This window comes from Canis lupus, chromosome 21, assembly GCF_003254725.2.
Source record: "Canis lupus dingo isolate Sandy chromosome 21, ASM325472v2, whole genome shotgun sequence".
NCBI classification, from domain to species: Eukaryota; Metazoa; Chordata; class Mammalia; order Carnivora; family Canidae; genus Canis; species Canis lupus.
The window spans coordinates 7,617,784-7,634,814 of NC_064263.1; the positions used below are offsets into that span (position 1 = coordinate 7,617,784).

At 40.8% G+C, this 17,031-nt stretch overlaps 1 protein-coding gene across 1 annotated transcript in view; it reads left to right on the plus strand.

The window, feature by feature from the left end:
• Positions 1–6,654: 6,654 nt before the first annotated feature.
• Positions 6,655–17,031, plus strand: part of SLC36A4 (solute carrier family 36 member 4) — a 63,330-nt gene continuing 52,953 nt past the window's right edge. The window contains exon 1 of the mRNA XM_025419327.3: positions 6,655–6,812. Within this exon, the coding sequence (XP_025275112.1) occupies positions 6,761–6,812 (52 nt within the window). The 5' untranslated portion in view covers positions 6,655–6,760. The remainder of the gene's footprint in view (positions 6,813–17,031) is intronic.

Here is a 17,031-nt window from a genome sequence, read left to right on the forward strand (position 1 = left end):
ATTTTATAAATATGTTTCAGTCTGCTTATCCTCTAGAGGATTTTTCCAATAATATTGTTTGTATGCTCAGTTGTACATGTTGCAAGTACAAGTTTAACAGTTGTGCTCCAAATTACTGAGGAAAAAGAAAACATTAAGTGTGTTAAGTCTGGGAATAAATGTAATTCTGTCAACCAGTTCTTCAATTTAACTTCCTTTTTCTCTGGAGTGTCACACTTCTCTAGAGAACCCTCCTCAGGTCAGTCAGTGAAACAAATTAGCATTTCAAGTCAATGCTTTTAATAAATGTCACATTGTGTGGAGAATTTAGCTTTTCCTAATTCAAATGAAAAAAAAAGACAATTTATAATTGGTGATGAAATTTTGCACATAAATAATTTTAAAGAGGGATGGAGTAGTGTTTGGATAAATTAATATATTTTAAGCCTACTTCTTATAGGTCAGGAATCCATTAACAAGAAGGTTCCCTCTTATTTTGACTATAAAACTTCAAAGGACTTTTTAGAAAGTCTGCTTTATTCACAGTCTTTCTCAGTCATTAAAACTTTAAGTTCTGATACTGTTGTCTCTCTAGTCATAGGGCTGGTGGCATTAAAAACAACTACACAGAGGGGTGCCTGGGTGGCTCAGTTGGTTAAGCATCTGACTCTTGATTTCAGCTCAGGTCATGATCTTAGTGTCATGGGATCCAGCCCTGAGTTGGGCTCTGAGCTAAGCACAGAGTCTGCTTGTCTCTCTCCCTCTGCTTCTCCCCTTTGTTCTTTCTCTCTTTCTCAAATAAATGAATAAAATCTTAAAACAAAACAATCCAACTACACATGGGGAAAACATAGGCATATTGAATTAATAAACTTCACATTATATATGACTTTTGGGATACTTGACTTAATCAAAATTAGTAACTAGCAGGGACCATGGCTTTTTCTCTTTTCTTTCTTTCTTTCTTTCTTTCTTTCTTTCTTTCTTTCTTTCTTTCTTTCTTTCTTTCTTTCTTTCTTCTTTCAAGATTTTATTTATTTCTTAATGAGACACACACACACACACACACACACACACACACACACAGAGGCAGAGACACAGGCAGAAGGAGAAGCAGGCTCCATACTGGAAACCTGATGCAGGACTTGATCCCAGGTCTCCAGGATCAGGCCCTGGGCCAAAGGCAGACGCTAAACCGCTGAGCCACCCAGGGATCCTGGCTTTTTCTTTTTTTTTTAATTTAGTGTTTATTTTTATTGTGAACTTAAAGAATCAAATAAGACATAACAAAAAACAACTTCTGGCCCCTGTTTCAAGAGGCAATCAATCACTTTGAACCTTTTTTGGTAGTTTCATTTGGTACTTATCTCCATATTTTTAAATAATATACTTATAGAACTATTAATTTTTCAGTTTTAGAAACTATGTTCTCACAAATATGAAGGTGACAATTTAGTATTTTGCATCACTTCTTACAGAGCATTTCTCTCTGCTCCAACCACATCTTCAAACAGAACTGTAACACATTCTCTGTTATAGTTATATTTAATTTTTTTAGTATTATAGTTGCGTGTATTATTGATTGCCAAGGAAAATGGTGCATGGACTATACCTATATTTCTTTTAATAAATTTTTTCTTTTAATAATGTTCTGTTTATGGAGTATCCCTTCCTGGTACCTTCTGTCTTCCTGTTCCAATTTTAACTAATTGTTCTCCTTGGCCATCTGCACAAGTGTGATACTGGAACTTCTTTTTGGGATCCTCTTGGGACTTCTCTCTCCTATGTTAAATCCCTGGTTTTTGGATCCCAAGAATCCTTATTTCTAGGTTTACTCCTTAATTTTGATAGAGCATTTCTCTACTGCTTACTTTATTTTTTAAAAAGATATTATTTATTTGAGAGAGAGAGTGAGCAAGAGAGAGAGAACATGAGCACAAGTGGGGGGAGAGGGAAAAGCAGACTTTCTACTGAGCAGGGAACCCATTGAAGGACTTGATCCCAGGACCTTGGGATCATGACCTGAGCTGAAGGCAGATGCTTAACTGACTGAGCCACCTAGGTGCCACCTAGGTGCCCCAGCCTCTACCACTTTCTGAGAAAAGGAACATGAGAAGTAAACAAAACTTTTGTATAGAGCTTATATAAAGCTCTTTTGAGCTCCCATGTATCTTAAAATATGTTTATTTTACCCTTTTACTTGATTGACAATTTGGCTAGATACAGAATTCTAAGTTGGACATGTTTTCCTTCAGAAGTTGTAATGCAATGCTCCATTATCCTCTAGCCTCTGATGTTGCTACTGAATTTCAGTATCAAATTGAATGTGAGGGGATCCCTGGGTGGCGCAGCGGTTTGGCGCCTGCCTTTGGCCCAGGGCGCGATCCTGGAGACCCGGGATCGAATCCCACGTCGGGCTCCCGGTGCATGGAGCCTGCTTCTCCCTCTGCCTGTGTCTCTGCCTCTCTCTCTCTCTCTCTCTGTGACTATCATAAATAAATAAAAATTAAAAAAAAAAAGAAATTTTATTAAAAAAAAAAAACAAATTGAATGTGAGCCCCCTCCCTTTTATTTTTTTTAATTTCAAGAAGATTTTAGGATATTCCTTTTATTCTCAGTGTTCTAAAATTTTATAATGGTATGTCCTGACACACAGAGAGACAGACACAGGTCTGTTTTCATGTTGTATTGGTCATTGGTCATTCAGTGGATCCTTCTATTCTGAAAACAAATGTCCTTCAACTCTGAGAATTTGTACTATTGTTGTACTATTACTTTGTTTTACTATTACTTTGGTTTTTTCCCCTTCTCTCTCTTAGCCCTTAAATTTCTGAATTAAGATCTTAGATCTGCTGGATGGATCCTGTAATTTTCTTATTTCTTCTATTTTCCTTTCCTTTGCTTCTTTGTTCTGCTTTCTGTTCCCTAAACATTTTTCTATGGCATTCTATTCTTGTTTTATGTTTATTAATGTTTATGTCATGTTTCCTCAGTTCATTAACAGAATGGAGAAGTCACATTTAAGCAGATTTTTTAAAAAGATGGTGAGAGGCTTGTCTCCATATCCACTGAAAACATAACAAAGTAAAACAGCCTGAAGATACATGATGAGTAATAGTTTACATAAAGGGGAATCAAAGTAGGGTGGACACCTAGGGTTTGGTCTGCTCACCCTTCTCCTTTTGAAAACTATTCCCCTTTCTACAGTCATTCACATGGTTCCATCAGTACCTACCATGATATATGACTTTCTCCACCTCTTACTTTAAACTAGTCTGGGATAGGGACCTGAGCCAAGGTAATTCAATCACAGTTTTTCTCTGGGAAAGTTTTAAATTAAAACCAAGAAAAAGAGACCAGTATTTTTCTGGACACCTAAACCATAAGATATAGAAATTCACAGTTCTTAGGAACCATGCTTCCTGCCATGTGAACCTGAGAACCAGAGGGATTTTGTAGCAAAAACTAGCACAGATGCACAAGCAGATACACACAGAAAGGCAATTAGTGGAGAAGGAGTTAGAGTCTCAGAGGCATCAGGATCTGCTGTTCCTGAGCGAAGTCACATCTCTGTCCTGGGGATCTCAATATCCTCATTAAATTCTCCTTTGGCTTAAGCTAGTTTGAGTTGACCTCTCTTTCAATCATAGCAAAACCTTCCGAACTGATATGCCCTGTTTATTTGATGCTTTCTATGAACTAGACAATGTATTAATATTTCTATACTTTGTCTCATTGAATCTTCACAACAACCTGTGAAGTTGGTAAAGTTATTTTACACATGAAGAGGTTTACAAATCCAACTACTGTGTAAGAGACACCACTATCTAGATGTTCCCTGGTATAAATCAGCATGTCAAAAACATACCATTTCCCCATCTATAACATGGGGAAAACTGTTCTCACTGCCTGAACTGCTCTTCTCCCTACATACTCCCACCCAACTCCTTCTATCTTGAGGTGTCATCTTAAATATTCTCAGAGAAGACTGTCCTGCCTACCCAATCTAAAATAGATTCCTCAATAACACCTTATTTTCTTCACCAACAATGTAATTATGCCATTAGTATTTTGTTTAGTTCTTTTTGTTTACACTCTCCTGTGCTAGACTTTGAAGTCCATGATGGCAGAGACTATACTAACATTGTGTGCTACCATAGCCCCTGCATCTAGCATAGTCCCTGGCACATGGAAAGTGTTCCATAAATGTGTTTGGATACATTAAATATTTCTAAATATTTTCTTTTATGTACCTGTGAAGCAATAGTCAACAACTTTCAACATCTATTCTTGAGTGAGTAGAACATGCAGGGCACTCTGCCAGGGCCTACTGAAACAAAGATACAAACAGAGATATGGTTTCTGTCCTACAGGGGTTCACAGTATAGCGAGAGACTCAAGTAATTATAATACAAGGGGAGAAGATTTATAATAGAGATATGAACAGGAGGAAATAATTGGGATATAATCCAGGAAGTTAAAGTGAGGAAAAGAAAGAAAGGAATCTCCAGAGTTGCCATTCAAATGGTTACATTCTTTATGTTTCTATTCTGATACAGCTTTTCCCCATAACCCCTTCCAATTTATAATATCTGGAGCAGAAGTGACAGTAAGTATCTTCTCAAGTAGTGGTATATGAAAATCAATTTTTTTTAAAAAAAGATTTTATTTATTTACTCATGAGAGACACACAGAGAGAGGCAGAGACATAGGCAGAGGGAGAAGCAGGCTCCCTGCGGGGAGCCTGATGCAGGACTTCCATCCCAGGGCCCTGGGATCACGACCTGAGCCAAAGGCAGCCGCTCAACCACTTAGGTGCCCCCAAAACCATAATTTTCTTGAATCTTATGATTATCCCTATCATTTGGCTTGTCTTCGTATCACTGTGCAAAGACACTGAGTCTAGCTGCCTGTGGTGGCTCAGGCTTCTCCAAAGAAGCCCGGGCCTGTATTATAGGTCAGGCTTTTTTTTTTCCCCTCCACACTACCAGATCCGCTTTCCTGATGCTGAGATTAGAGGACAATGGCTTTTGATCCCTTTTAGCACTCAAATAATAATGCTCTGTTACAACAGTGTCCCAAGTATTCTCATTACAATGTGTGGTTTCATGGACAATTACCTGTCTGATGCCTGTTTGCTTTCCCACTCATCTCTAACCCAGTATTCCAGAAATGCAGATTAGGGAATATCCCTTTAGCTATGATCTAGAATAGAATTCTTCTCTATCTCCCCTACATCTTTGTTACTTCTCAGGGACATTTCAAATCAAATCTTTCTTTGGGATTGGCATGTGTATGTGTGTGAGTGATCGGGGTTGATGTGAGGGAAAACAAATGGTTTTAGCAAATTATCATTATCACTAGTAAAAGCTACAAAAGATGCAACAGGAAGAAAAATGTAGATAATATGTAACTGTGACCTTTTTAATCTCAGAATTTTAAATATTTAATATCATCATCATGTAGTTTTATCACTGGTCCTAGAAATGAGACCCCCTCCTCAAAAAAAAAAAAAAAAAAAAAAGACTTTCCTAAAAAGACCCCACTGCAATGGAACAGACCAATAGAAAAAGTGTTGTCTAGTGTCCCGACTTCAAAGCACTATGAAATGAAAAATAAATGAAAGCATTTTCAAAAATAAAATATTTTCCTTTCAACCCCAAAGCTTGCTTCATTTATTGATTCATCAAATCTTAATTGGTACACACTGAAGAGGTCAGCTTTGTATATTGGTTGAGAGCCCTAGCTCTGGCTGCAGATAGAATTCCATCTTTGCCATTTATTAGTTCAATGTCCTTGGGCAAGTTACTTAGCTTTGTGTGCCTTAGTTCCCTTACCTGTAAAATGGATATAAATATTAGAATTATCTCACAGGGGACGCCTGGGTGGCTGAGTGGTTGAGCATCTGCCTTCCGCTCAGGGCGTGATCCTAGGGCCCAGGGATTGAGTCCTACATCGGGGGGCCTGCTTTTCCCTCTGCCTGTATCTCTGCCTCTCTCTGTGTGTCTCTCATGAAAAAGTAAATAAAATCTTAAAAAAAAAAAAAAGAATTATCTCACAGGATTTTCATCAGAATTATGTATAGTGCATAAGAATATTTGACACCACATCAGTATAATTATCCTTAACCTTAATTTTCTTTCAGCCCTGAGGTCAATATCCAGTATCTTTGGAGAGCACTGAAAAATCCTTGAAGTGAAGCTATTTGATTATATTAAATCCTGAACTCGAGTGCATCCTGTATCCCAGGAAGCGGCCGAGGAAGGTGGCCAGCGTAACCAAGGAGTCCGAACTCCAACACGGTCAGGGACGACCCTCCTCCGCATTCTCCCGGAGCCCCGCCGAGGGCTGAGGTCTTGCAAGCAGACGCCGCCGCAAATTGCAGCTCGTGTGGCCTTTAAAGTCCTCCGGGGGAGCTGCGGGCCTGGGGCCCCGCCGGACTCTCAGCCCCTACCTACCCCGGGGATCTGCAACGCCCCTGGTCCGCGGTTATCCCGCCCTCTTCCGCGGGCCCGCGGGTCCTCCCGGGTCTCGTCCCGGCGCCGCCGCCCCCGCCCCAGCGCCCCGCGAGCCCCAGGGGAACGCCAGCCCCGGCGGCGAGGCGGCGCGGGCCGCGGCACTGCGCATGCTCCGGAGCGCGCGGGTGGGGTGCCGGGCGGGGGCGGGGGCGGGGCGGCGCTGGGCGTGGGTCCCGCGCGGCCGGGAGGCCTCCGCCTGTCGCGGGCCACGCAGCGGCGGGGGAGCGCGCTCGGGGCGGCGGCGTCCTGGAGACCCCCGAGGGATGGAAGCGGCGGCGCCGGCGGCGGCCGAGGCGGCGGGGCGCGAGGAGCTCGGTGGGTGCGGCCGCCGCGCGGGGACTGGGCCGCGGGGTGCGGCGGGTCGGGGGCGGGCTCGGGCTCGGGCTCGGGCTCGGGCTCGGCGCCGCGGCCGAGGCGGGGGAGGCGGGGGAGGCGGGCGCATCGGCGGCCGGGCCCGGGGGGGGGGTGGGCGCGGGGCTGTCGCGGTGCCCGCCGCGTCCTGGCGGGGGCCTCGGGGTGGCGGGGCGGGCACGGCTTTGAATGGAAGGCCCAGCGGAGCAGCCGTGCCGGGACGGGGCCGAGCCGGGCGGGGGCGGGGGCGGGGGCGCGGGCGCGGGCGCGGGGCCTACGGAGGGCGGCGGCGGGGGCGCGTGCGCGCGTGCCGGGCGGGGTGCGCGGGGTCCACGGCGGGAGGGAGGGAGCCGCGCCCCGCCCCGCCCCGCCCCGCCCCGCCGCGCCCGCGCCCACCGCCCCTCCCCGCCGCCCACCGCGTCCTCCGCAGGGCTCGCCGCACGCCGCGGCCCCCCGGGTCCCGTGCATCCCCGCCGGAGCCCGACCCCGAGCCGACCCGACCCCGGCCCCGACCCACCCGGGACTGCGGACCCGGCGAGACGGACCTGCGGCTGCCTCACGCGCGAACTTTGTCTTCCTGCTTCCTCCGCTTTCTGGTCTCCCGGGGACGGGGAACGCAAAACGTCGTCTAGGGCTTCGTGCTGTCGACAGGAAAACAAAAGCAAGGATGGGATCGGGGTAGTAATGTCATTGCGGGTCGCTCGCCCCGCCCGCTATACGCATTATATTCAGGAATATTTTTAATTCGATGCTGAAAGATTAAATGAAATTTTTTAAGTTGAGCTTTAAAGCAGCACTTCATTATAGTGACTAATATGTTGGCGTTCCTCTAATGATGGGCAGGGCACCTTGCAGGTAGTTTCTCTCAAGTCGTAATAATGGTAGAAATAAACCTGGCATTTAATTATTTGTTTACTGTGTGTCAAGCAGCGCGCTAATTGCTTTACTTATGCATTGTTTCCTTTAATCCTTAAAACGATTGGGTAAGGTAGATTATTATTATTATCCTCATTTTATAGACTCAGTAATTCTAAGTTAATTAATGGCAGAACCCAGAAATGAAGTCAGGTGTATCTGACTGTTTCGAATTCCCTAATAACACATCTTAGGATGTGGGGAGCTGTGCATTCTTATGTGTTGCTGGTAAGAGCAATATAATGTACTTATTCTTAAAAATGCACATATCCTTTCACCCATCAATTTTACTTGTGGAAGATTTCCCAAGGAAATGAGTTATGTGACAAATACTTATCTCAAGAGGTGTTCACCATGTTATTTGTAGTTGAGAAAAATCTGGCAACTGAACATCCAGTTAAAAGAGATTGTTTAGGTGAATTGTGATATAGCCGTATAGTCTTGTACTTCATAGCCATTCAAAGTCGTATGGGAAGATGTTTGCCATATACATTTTTATTAACTGAAAAAAGATTCCAAATTATTTTTTAAAAGTTATGTCTGTTCATTCAACACATAAACATTAAGCTTCTCCTGTGTGCCAGACACTGTTTTAGGCACCTTGGAATACATCTGTGAACAACACAGATCAAGACTCCTGTTCTTGTGGGGCTTGTAAGAGGAGGCAGACAGTAAACAGGAAAGACAGCAATCTGTTATTTAGATAGCATGTTAAGCAAAAAATGCTATGGAAAAAAACCAGCAGAGTAAGAGAAATCAGAAGTCAGGGTGGGGGCTGGACAGTTATAGTATTTTATAAAATGGTCAGGATGGATCATATTGAAGAGATTTGTGTAAAGACTTGGAAGACACAAGAGATTTAGTGAAGTGGATATCTGGCGAAAGACCATTCCAGGTAGAAAGAACAGCCTAGATTAAAGACAAATGGCAAGGAGGCTAAGGTGGCTGAAGCAGAATGATCAAGGTTGCAATGAGGCCAGGTCATAGAAGATCTTGGAGGTCATGTAAAGCTTTGGCTTTTATTCTGGGAGAATGGGGAGCCAGTTAGGGATTCAACACAGAAGTGACATGATCTGACTTACTTTCTAAAAGGATTACATGGGCTGCTGTGTGAAGAATAGACTGCAAGGGGCAGAAGTAGAAGCAGAAGGTATTTCTGAAATGCAGAAAAGAGACGTACATGTTCCTCACAGGAGTATGGTTGTAGCAATGTGAGTGGAGAGAAGTAGTTAGACTCTGGATATACTTGAAAGTTGAACCAGTATGATTTCCTAACAGAATGGATAAGGGTTGAGAGTAAACCAGGAAACAAAGATGTCTCCAAGGACCTGAGTATCTAGAAGGATGAAGTTGCCATCAATTTGGATGTTATGGTGGTTTTATAGAATGTCTACAGATGTTTTTGATGCTTGTCTCTTCAAGAAGAAGAGCTCGATTTTCTTCCTTTGGAGTGTGGATTGGATTTGATAACTTGCTTCTAATGGATAGAGTATGGTGGAAGTGATGGTGGGTGACTTCGAAGCCAGATCCTAAAAGATACTGTGCCTTGCTCTCTCTTTTTTTGATAACTCACTTTGGGAGAAGCCAGCTGCCACGTTGTGAGGATACTCAAAGAGATGTTGAGTAGGCAATTAGATTTATTTCCAGAGTTAGCAAGAGGCCTGTTCTAGAGATAGAAATTTGGAAGCCATCGGCATGTAGGTAGTATTTAAAGCCCTGGGACTGAACTCACACAGGAGTGAGTGTATTGTATATACTCTAAAGTATCACCAGTGTCTATTTTTGGGTGGTGAGGTAATTTTAATTTCAAAAATGTTGCTTAGTTATATATATTCTGATTTTCTAAAATGACCAAATATTATTTAGCTTTAAGAAGACTTTTAAAAATTGGATGTCTATGAAAAAGGCACCAATAGAGATGTAAAGATACAGGTTTCCTTAAACTATATAAATAGCCATGTGTATAACTTAAGATCTACACTTCATTTCATAGGCAGTACAGACCTCTGGAAGGTTTCTTGTTGTGCATATCTTTACCACTTCAGAAATGAGTAAATGAATAAGATAGTTACTGTTTCCATCTTACATAATCATTTGTAGATTTAGACAGCTACATTATGTTATATCAAAAAAAGAAATTATTTTTACTTAGTTTTAGTTTGTCCATTGTCAAAATATAAGTGATTTCCTTTACTTTGCTATTATAAAAGTAATGCAAGCTTATTAGTTTCTTTTTCTTTTTTGCATTTTCCAGAGAAAGACAGTAAAAGGTATTTAAGATCCCATTGCACAACCCTATCTTTGTTAACTTATTCCCATTTTAAAAATATATATTTGTTTTAGAGAGAGAGAGAATGAGCAAGCAGGAGGAGGAGCAGAAGGAGAGGGAGAGAATCTCAAGAAGGCTCTGCACCAAGCGTGGAGTTGGACTCAGGGCTTACTCTCACCACCCTGAGATCATAACCTGAACTGAAATCAAGAATTAGGCACTTAACCAGCTGAGCCACCCAGGTGCCCCTTATTCCCATTTATGATGTATTTCCTTGCTTGCATTTTAAATTAACTTTTTAAAACATCATTGAATTCATACTTTGATTATCCAGCTTTTTCACACTCAGCATGATACACTTTTCCTTGTTTTACTCAAGACTTCAAAACTATAATTTAACGTCAGCATGTTTTATAAAGTGGAGGTCCAGTAGTTAATTTAGCAATTTCCTGATTGTTGCGCATTTAGGTTGTTTCCAAATTTTCAACATAAATAATGTTTTAGTCAACATCTTTGTGCAGAAATCCCTTTTTTTCTACATACTAACTTGTCAGAAGTGGAATTATGAGGTGAAAAAATAAATGTTTTTAAGATTTCAAGACCTATTGCTAAATTAATGTGATTTTCTTTCATTCTAACTACAACGAGAAATTTAGGTTGATTTTAGGTTGGGAGATTGAGGTTGAGACAATTGTCTGGGCAGGATAAGAGATGATACAAGTATTGCCTAGTTTAAGAATGTTATAGTTTTATTTACCAATAATGTGTATGTATCGGTATATCATGCATGGTGTATAATACTGAACGAAGCCAGTGTTTCTTATTCATCTATAATCTTTCCATTTGTAAACAAATAACTGTGTTTAGGTAGTTTGATATCCATTGCTTAGTAGTGTAACTTTTAATTATGTTACATCAGTGTTCTGATTTTATTCCCTACCTTCTTAACTTTGTTAAAGCTTTTACCATGTTAGGTTTTTGGGTGTCTCTCCATCTAGTCTCCATTTCCTCCTGGCTGGCATAACACATTTTGCCTACTCAGTATTATAGCACAGTTTGTAGCTCATAAATGCTTAGAATTATTCATTGTTGGTAGTAAATTAACTAATTTCTTGTCAATGATTTATATTTAGAATCCTATGCAGCATAATTTGCTTCTAGTATGTCATTGTGGGGTGCCTGGATAGGCTCTGTTGGTTAAGCATCTGACTCTTGGTTTTGGCTCAGGTGGCGATCTCAGGGTGGTGGGATTGAGCCCATCAGCAGGCTCTGCACTGAGTGCATTCTGCTTGAGATTCTCTCTCCCTCTGCCCCTCCCCCACCGCCTACCCTGTGCCTGCTCGCTGTTGCTCTCTCTGTCTCAAATAAAAAATAAATAAACAATAATCATTGTGTAGAAAGGGGCAGAATGAGAAATGAGAAGATAATAAATGCTAAAAAATTGTATACTAGTATAAATACTATAAATATAAGTACTATAAATACTATATAATATAATACTATTTTATAAACTATAAAATAAGTACTATAAATACTAGAAAACTAGTATTTATTGATGACTTCCATGCCAAGGACTAGGCTCTGTGCTTCCTAAATGTTATCTCATTCCGTTATCATAACACTCTTATTAGGTAGAAGTCACTACTCTCATTTTACACTTGAGAAGGTAGGCCCACAGTAATCCTGGTTAAAATAGGAATCAGATCATAATCACTCCTCTGCAGAAAGCCCTCTATTGCTTTGTTGTCTTTAGCCATATGTGCTTTGGAAATGTGGTTTGTCCAAATGAAAATATGCTGTAAGTGTAAAATACACACTGGATTTCTAAGACTTAGTATGAAAAATAGAATGTAAAGTACTTTGTTAATTTTTTATGTTGATTGCATTTTGAAATGATAATATTTTGCATATATTGAGTTGCAGAAGATACTAAATTAGTTTTACCTGTTGCTTTTCTTTTTTTAAAAAAATTGTAACTATTAGAAAAATTCAAGTTATATTTGTGGCTCACGTTACATTTCTGTTGTTCAACAGTGTTGTAGGTGGGTCTCATATCACTCAGAATGGTCTGCAGAGCTGTATACCATCTGTCCTCTGTTACTTTCAATCTCTCCTACTACCTCCTCCTTCATCTCTCCTCTCTGGTTACTCTGGCCTCCTTCAGACTGAAGTACACCAGGCTATCTACATCCTCAGTCTTTGTCTTCGCCTTTGCTGTTCCTGCTGCCTCATTGCTGTTCCCCCAGATAGCCACGTTATTCACCACTCTCCTCCTTCAGGTCTTCTTTAAAATCCTTCTTTCTCAATGGGCCTAATTTTGTGCTAACTAAAACTACAGGCTGTCCCCTGCAATCCCTATTTTCCTTCTTAGCATTTACCAATAGCATACTCTCTATCTTACTTATTATGTTTTTCCTTTACTAGAATTCAACCTCCATGAGGGCAATAATTTTTTTTAGTTTTAGTAATTGCTTTATTCCCAGTATCTAACAATTCCTGACACATATTGGGTGTTATATTTGTGAAACTGAATGAAAAAAGATTGCAACCTCTTGTACGAGTACATTCAATCAGAAGGCCTTTCGTGATGGGGTCTCCTGTTGATAAATGTTGGTGAGAGGCCATAACAGTCTATTTTTTTTTTGTTTTGTATTTGTTTTCTTTTTGTTTTGTTTTTTTTTCATAACAGTCTATTAACAGAGGCACTTGAGAAATCCATGGGAGACTCGGGCATCTGCATAGCTCCTGCCATGTGCTCTGCCTGTAGGGCTGCTGTGCACAAAGCTGTCTTAGCACTTGCCAGTCTCTCCTCTAGTAGATCCAAAGGCAGGCCATCAGAATTTATTGTGCAAAGAAACACAACTCCTGTGTCTTACTCAGCTCAGGCTTTTATAACAAAATACCTTAAGTTGGCTGACTTAAACCACAAACATGTATTTCTCATGGTTCTAACAGTGGGGAAGTCCGAGAACCAGTGCCAGCTGATTCACTTCCTGGTGAGAGCCCTCTCTGGTTTATAGATGGCCATCTTCTTGCTGTGTCCTCACATGGTAAAGAGTGTCCTCTCCTAATAAGGGCACTAATCCCATCATAGGGGTCTGCCCTCACAACTTTATCTAAACCTCATTGTATGCCAGAGGCCCTACTACCTCCCAGCACTATCCCATTGGAGGCTAGGCATTGTTTGTTTGTTTGTTTGTTTAGGCTAGGGGTTTAATGCAGGAATTTTAGGAGTACACAAGCATCAGTCCAGAACATCCTACTAACTGCATCCACGTACACATCTCTCTGGTTTCCTGCAAGGGAATGGTTGCAGGAGAGAGGAGAGAAGATGAACACTAATTTTCTCACTGCCTCCATCTCTCTGAGTGGGAGTGAACACTCAGAGTAAACAGTGGGAAGATTAGTAGGAGATGAGGTCACAGAGGAACCAGTGACACAACAGTGTGAAATAGCCCAGGGAAAAACACGGTCAGTGGTGCATCCTTGAACCTAAGCCAGGAACTGCTCACCAGGAAGGACTTGTAGTTCTTGACAACTTTAATCTTTTGTTTCCAATTTTAGATATCTGTTGTACCAAACTCAGGAGGCTTTGATCATTCCTTTTCGGTTTCTTTCACCAACTTTTTACGTGAATTTAAAATGTTAGTGGATCCCCATTATTCTGTCTTCGGCTCTGAGTGACCTCACATCCTACCTTTTGATCCCAATTATTAATTACTTACATTCTGATGTAATTCTCAAATCTTTATATTTAGCCCCAAATTTTCTCCTTACTTCCAGACCCTGTTTCTAACTGCTTATTCAGGGTATAATTTCAGGTTACATGACTTAAAAATTAAATTTACATTTCCTCCTTAACATTCTGCTATCTCTTTTACATATTTATTTGTTCATTTGTTGAGCATCTACCATGTTCCGAATATTGAGGCTATGCTGGCAGATGAGTTGGATATCACTGCTGTCACTTCATGGAGAATGCAGACAAATAGAATGGCCCATTACCATACAGTGTATTGCAGGAGGATTGTAGGGTGCTGTGGGAACACCCCGGAGGCAGACAAGCCAAACTTGGGGTAAAGGAAGCAACTGGGAAGAAGTGGTATCTAAGGGAGACTTGATGGATGAGCAGGTAGTAGATAGGGTTGCAGGGGAAGGATGGAATGGGTGAGTAGAGTATGATTCAGGAGGGAACAGCATATGTAAAGGCCAGGAGAAAGAGAAAAAAGGCCACTAGGGGAATAGAACTCATTCCCTATGTCAGAACTGAAGTCACAAGACTAGCTTAGATTCCCAGACCTAGTACTGGTAGGATTGGGATACTCTCCCAGGCTTTTAAGTTTGTGATCAAGGACTCTGGACCACACCCTGCTGTCTCCCTGTGTCTCCTTTCTCCAAGACAGTCACTTAGGAAGCATCCTCTGCTCCTTTACCTTCCACATCTCATTGGTCAATGAGTCTCACTGTTTCTGTCCTCTATATAGCCATTCTTTTCTCTGCAACAAAGTTAATTTAAGCTTTCACCAGTTTCTTGCCTGGACTGTGTTCTAATTGGTCTCTCTGACTCTAATGCCACTACTTTTCCAATTGATCCTTAACGCTGCTGCCGAGGGGATAGATTCAAATGCAGAACTGATCATTTCAACCTTAATTCTCTCTCTGGCTTTTCACAGCTTAGAAGATCAAGTCCAGATTCTTTAGCACAGTTGAGAAAATCCTTTCAAGCTTTACAGCTAATCTGCCATATACACATGCATTAAATAACTAAACATAACCAAGGAGGTGCATGTTCTCAAGCGTGGAACGTCCTACTCATTCTCATGGCTGATGCCAATGCTAAGAACTCTCCTGAAAAATTAGTTAAATATAAGAAAATAATATTACAATATTTCCTTGACTACATGACTGACTTTAGAACAAAAACGTAATTTCTCATTTTATATTTAAGTATTAACTGGAGGGCAGCCTGGATGGCTCAGTGGTTTAGCGCTGCCTTCAGCCCAGTGCCTGATCCTGGAGACCCTGGATCGAGTCCCACGTCAGGCTCCCTGCATGGAGCCTGTTTCTCCCTCTGCCTGTGTCTCTGCCTCTCTCTCTCTCTCCTCTCTGTGTATTCTCATGAATAAATAAATAAAATCATTAAAAAAAAGTATTAACTGGAGCTTCGAAAAGTTATAAACGACTGGTTGACTCTGTTTACTGATAAATCTCATCCTCAGAAATCCAGGCTTCAGTGGGCTCTTACCATTTAAAGATGCAACTTCTTGGATATGTATCAGTTTTTTAGATATTTGTAGTTAGGTGTCTTCAAATGTTTTCTTTAGATTCAATAACTATCTTGTATCCTTCAAGCTAAGTTATATATAATCAGCCCTAAAACCTGATTTCTTCACCTACTCTCAGTTTACTTATTTAACAAATACATATTTCTTAGTATGTAATGTTACCTAAATAATATAGGCTAAACCACAGAGAAAGTCTTAGTTATTTTTTTAAGTGCAGTTTTAAAAAATACATTTAAGCATGAGCTTAGAATTTAGCTAATAATGTGTCACATTGCTTCTTTTTTTTTTTTTTTTTTAATTTTTATTTATTTATGATAGTCACACACAGAGAGAGCGAGAGAGGCAGAGACACAGGCAGAGGGAGAAGCAGGCTCCATACACCGGGAGCCTGACGTGGGATTCGATCCCAGGTCTCCAGGATCGCACCCCGGGCCAAAGGCAGGCGCTAAACCGCTGCGCCACCCAGGGATCCCTGTGTCACATTGCTTCAATGGCTGATTCGAAACCATTCATAAATGTGTACTTCTTAAGTTTCTAACGTTGTTAAGAATAATTTTTATTTCAAATAGTTTCAACTTTAAAAAAAATTAGCCCTTTAATCTCACTGTTAGAGTTCACGAAGCTTCCTAGAATTATTAAATTTTTATCAGGGTTTAATAGTGCGGGGTGAGACAAATGGATTTTGACCAAAGAAATATATGAAGTTATTTTTTCACAGTACATCATATTTAATGTTTCCTAGACCACATAAAATTGAGAAATAATGAATTTAAGAACTAGGGAAAAGTTTAAACCATGAGATATCACACTGTTTACTCAGTGTAAATTTGTTGAGTAACTTAGATCCCAGATAACTTTTAGTTGGGAATTTGAGTGCACCTTGTAAACCCATCTTAAAAACTTGATTCTGTGAATTATAGAACTAGTAGAATTAATACTTATAGATCACTTTGACACTTCTAGATATTCAGGTTTAACTAAAAGATTTTTAAAATAAATTATCTGATTATGCCATTAACAGTAAACTTATCCTTTAGAGTTCAAATTTTTTTAAGTTGTGAGAAAACTTTTTTTTTTGACTTTCCATTGCTGCTGTGATCTCTTGGGAGATATGCTTCAAATAATAGATTGTTCAGTTTTTGAAATATTGGTAGTGATAACTATCATTATGGAGAACCTAAATACTGTACTTAGTAATGCACAAAACATTCTGTACCTCCTCTGGCAGAAAGAAATTAGAGAGTTCAAATAATTGACAATTTGAATAGCTGAATGAATAGAAAAATGCAGGTGAACTCAAGAGTCAACAAGGGCAATGGAATAAATTTTGGAATGAAAATATTAACACGTTTCTGCTTAAAGGTGACATAACGAATAATGATGATTGTTATCGATTAAATTCATCAATTGAAGTCCTAACCTTTGGTCCCTATGTGACCTTACTTGGCAATAGGGTCATTGTAGATATAATCAGTTAAGAAAAGGCCAGACGGGGTAGGGTGGGCCGCTAATCCAGTAAAACTGGTGTCCTTATAATAAGAGAGAATGAAGACAGACTCACACAGGGAGAATACCCTATGAACTTGAAGACAGCCATCGATAAGCCAAGGAACAGATCCTTCTTTCCTAGCCCTCAGAAGGGACCAGGCATGACAACATCTTTATTTCGGACTTTAGCCTCCAGAACTGTTAGATAATAACTTCTATCGTTTGA